Source organism: Manduca sexta, chromosome 7 (assembly GCF_014839805.1).
Source record: "Manduca sexta isolate Smith_Timp_Sample1 chromosome 7, JHU_Msex_v1.0, whole genome shotgun sequence".
In the NCBI taxonomy this organism is placed as follows: Eukaryota; Metazoa; Arthropoda; class Insecta; order Lepidoptera; family Sphingidae; genus Manduca; species Manduca sexta.
The window spans coordinates 9,905,519-9,907,300 of NC_051121.1; the positions used below are offsets into that span (position 1 = coordinate 9,905,519).

The 1,782-nt window shown below is 31.6% G+C and overlaps 1 protein-coding gene across 1 annotated transcript; it reads left to right on the forward strand.

Moving 5' to 3' along the window:
* Positions 1-123: 123 nt before the first annotated feature.
* On the forward strand, positions 124-915 carry LOC119188443 (vegetative cell wall protein gp1-like; the record flags this gene model as incomplete). Its single annotated transcript, XM_037447526.1, is given in 1 exon segment — positions 124-915. A coding segment is annotated over 1 exon segment (212 nt), but the record flags the coding sequence as incomplete, so codon positions are not given.
* Positions 916-1,782: the final 867 nt, after the last annotated feature.

Consider the following 1,782-nt stretch of genomic DNA (forward strand, 5'->3'; position numbering starts at 1 on the left):
CAAAACCTGTAACTGTATGTACTTGTGCCAAATATTTTTTTTATATTATATTAAAAAAGAAACGTAAAAAGTTGTTTAGTCATAAAGAGAATACAATATTAAAACTTGAAATATTATTTTCAGACAATTTCGCATTCGAAAGAACCGCACCAAGGTCAAGAAAGGTGAGAGATGTGAACAGCATCAGTGAGAACATAGCTTACTCTGCAAACGGACTGTACGCGGCCCTGGGTTCAGCTGCCTTCATGGTACTCTCTGTCACGCTAGCCGTTTACTTATACAAGAAATTTCATAGACAACAGAAATCAACTCCTCAAGCTAACAGCCCATGTTAAATGTTAAATTAATTTTGTAAAAGGAATAATTGTGATATTATATTTGTAAATGGTCACTTGCGTCACCATTGTTTTGCTATTTTTGTATAAAATGGCCGCGATATAATACGAAATCCTCACTGCCTTAGCTTAATATTTACAGTCGCTTTTAGAATATCTATTTTATACATGAAATAGTGCCATACGGATCAAATATATTATCAATGCATACTCACAAAATGTATATTTGTAATCCCTAGTCAATGTATGTATTTGAAATCATCACAAAAAATTATAAAATGTGTTTTTATATTTGTATAAAATTTTCTTGATAATGAAATGATATACTCATTTGTGATATTTTTGTTGTAAATATATTTGTCAGTACAATTATGTGGCCATTAAATGTATATAACTAACTAACGGTGATTTTATGTACATGTTGCGAATAAATACTAAGAAAATGATATAAATGGAGTATATTGTAGACACCTTTAAGGTATGTAGCATGTACGTAACATCACTAAAATCAATTTTCAATTTGTAATGTTAGTAAGATTACTTTCGAAGTCAATCTAAGTAAAACATTCTATGAATGTCATTGTTTTTTTATTTCCGCATACTTACAACATAGATAATCTATATATATAAAAATGAATCCCTATTTCCCTTGGTCACGCCATCACGCGTGAACGGCTGAACCGATTTCACTATTTTTTTTTTTTTGTTGTGTTTGTTATTGTCAGGAGACGGTTCTTGTGAAAGAAAAACTTCAAAAAATTGCGCAGAAAACTAGAGAATTTAAAAAAAACTTAACGAGAATATTAATTTTATATAACTGTCAGTTGTTTGAAATAACTGTTAGCGATTGACAGAATGCGCGCTGCAAATTCATAGTTAAGACGGGACAACGTCTGTCGGGTCAGCTAGTATATTATAGATATGCTTTGGGTTAATATAAGTTTCTACTGCTGTGCTCTGGCTTTGCTAATAAAGCGATCAAATCTTAGTCCACGCTAGCCTAGTGCGGGTTGCAATACACCACTATATAACGACATTAACATACACCCTCACGCCTTTAACCTGAAGGGGTAAGCAGAGATACAACCAGAACAGCTATTTTTCGCTAAATGTGTTTCATTCCATAATGAAATAGGAGACGAACCCATCGATATTGGACACAAATTCCAGACTCGGATTGATACTGAGTAGAAATATTTCATTTCTCGACCCGTGGATCAAACCCGAGACCTCAAAACTGAGTCTAGAATATTTCATCTAGATTCATATAAATATTTACTATAACTCACAAACAATACAATCTTATGTTTTACATTTAAGCAAAACCTCTCTTATTTGCGTTAAAAATATCACAACCTTCAATAGAAAGGTAGCATAAATAAAGACAAATTAATTTCTTCATTTTTTATTATCTTAACACTTAATTTTATAAGTACTTTATACAACA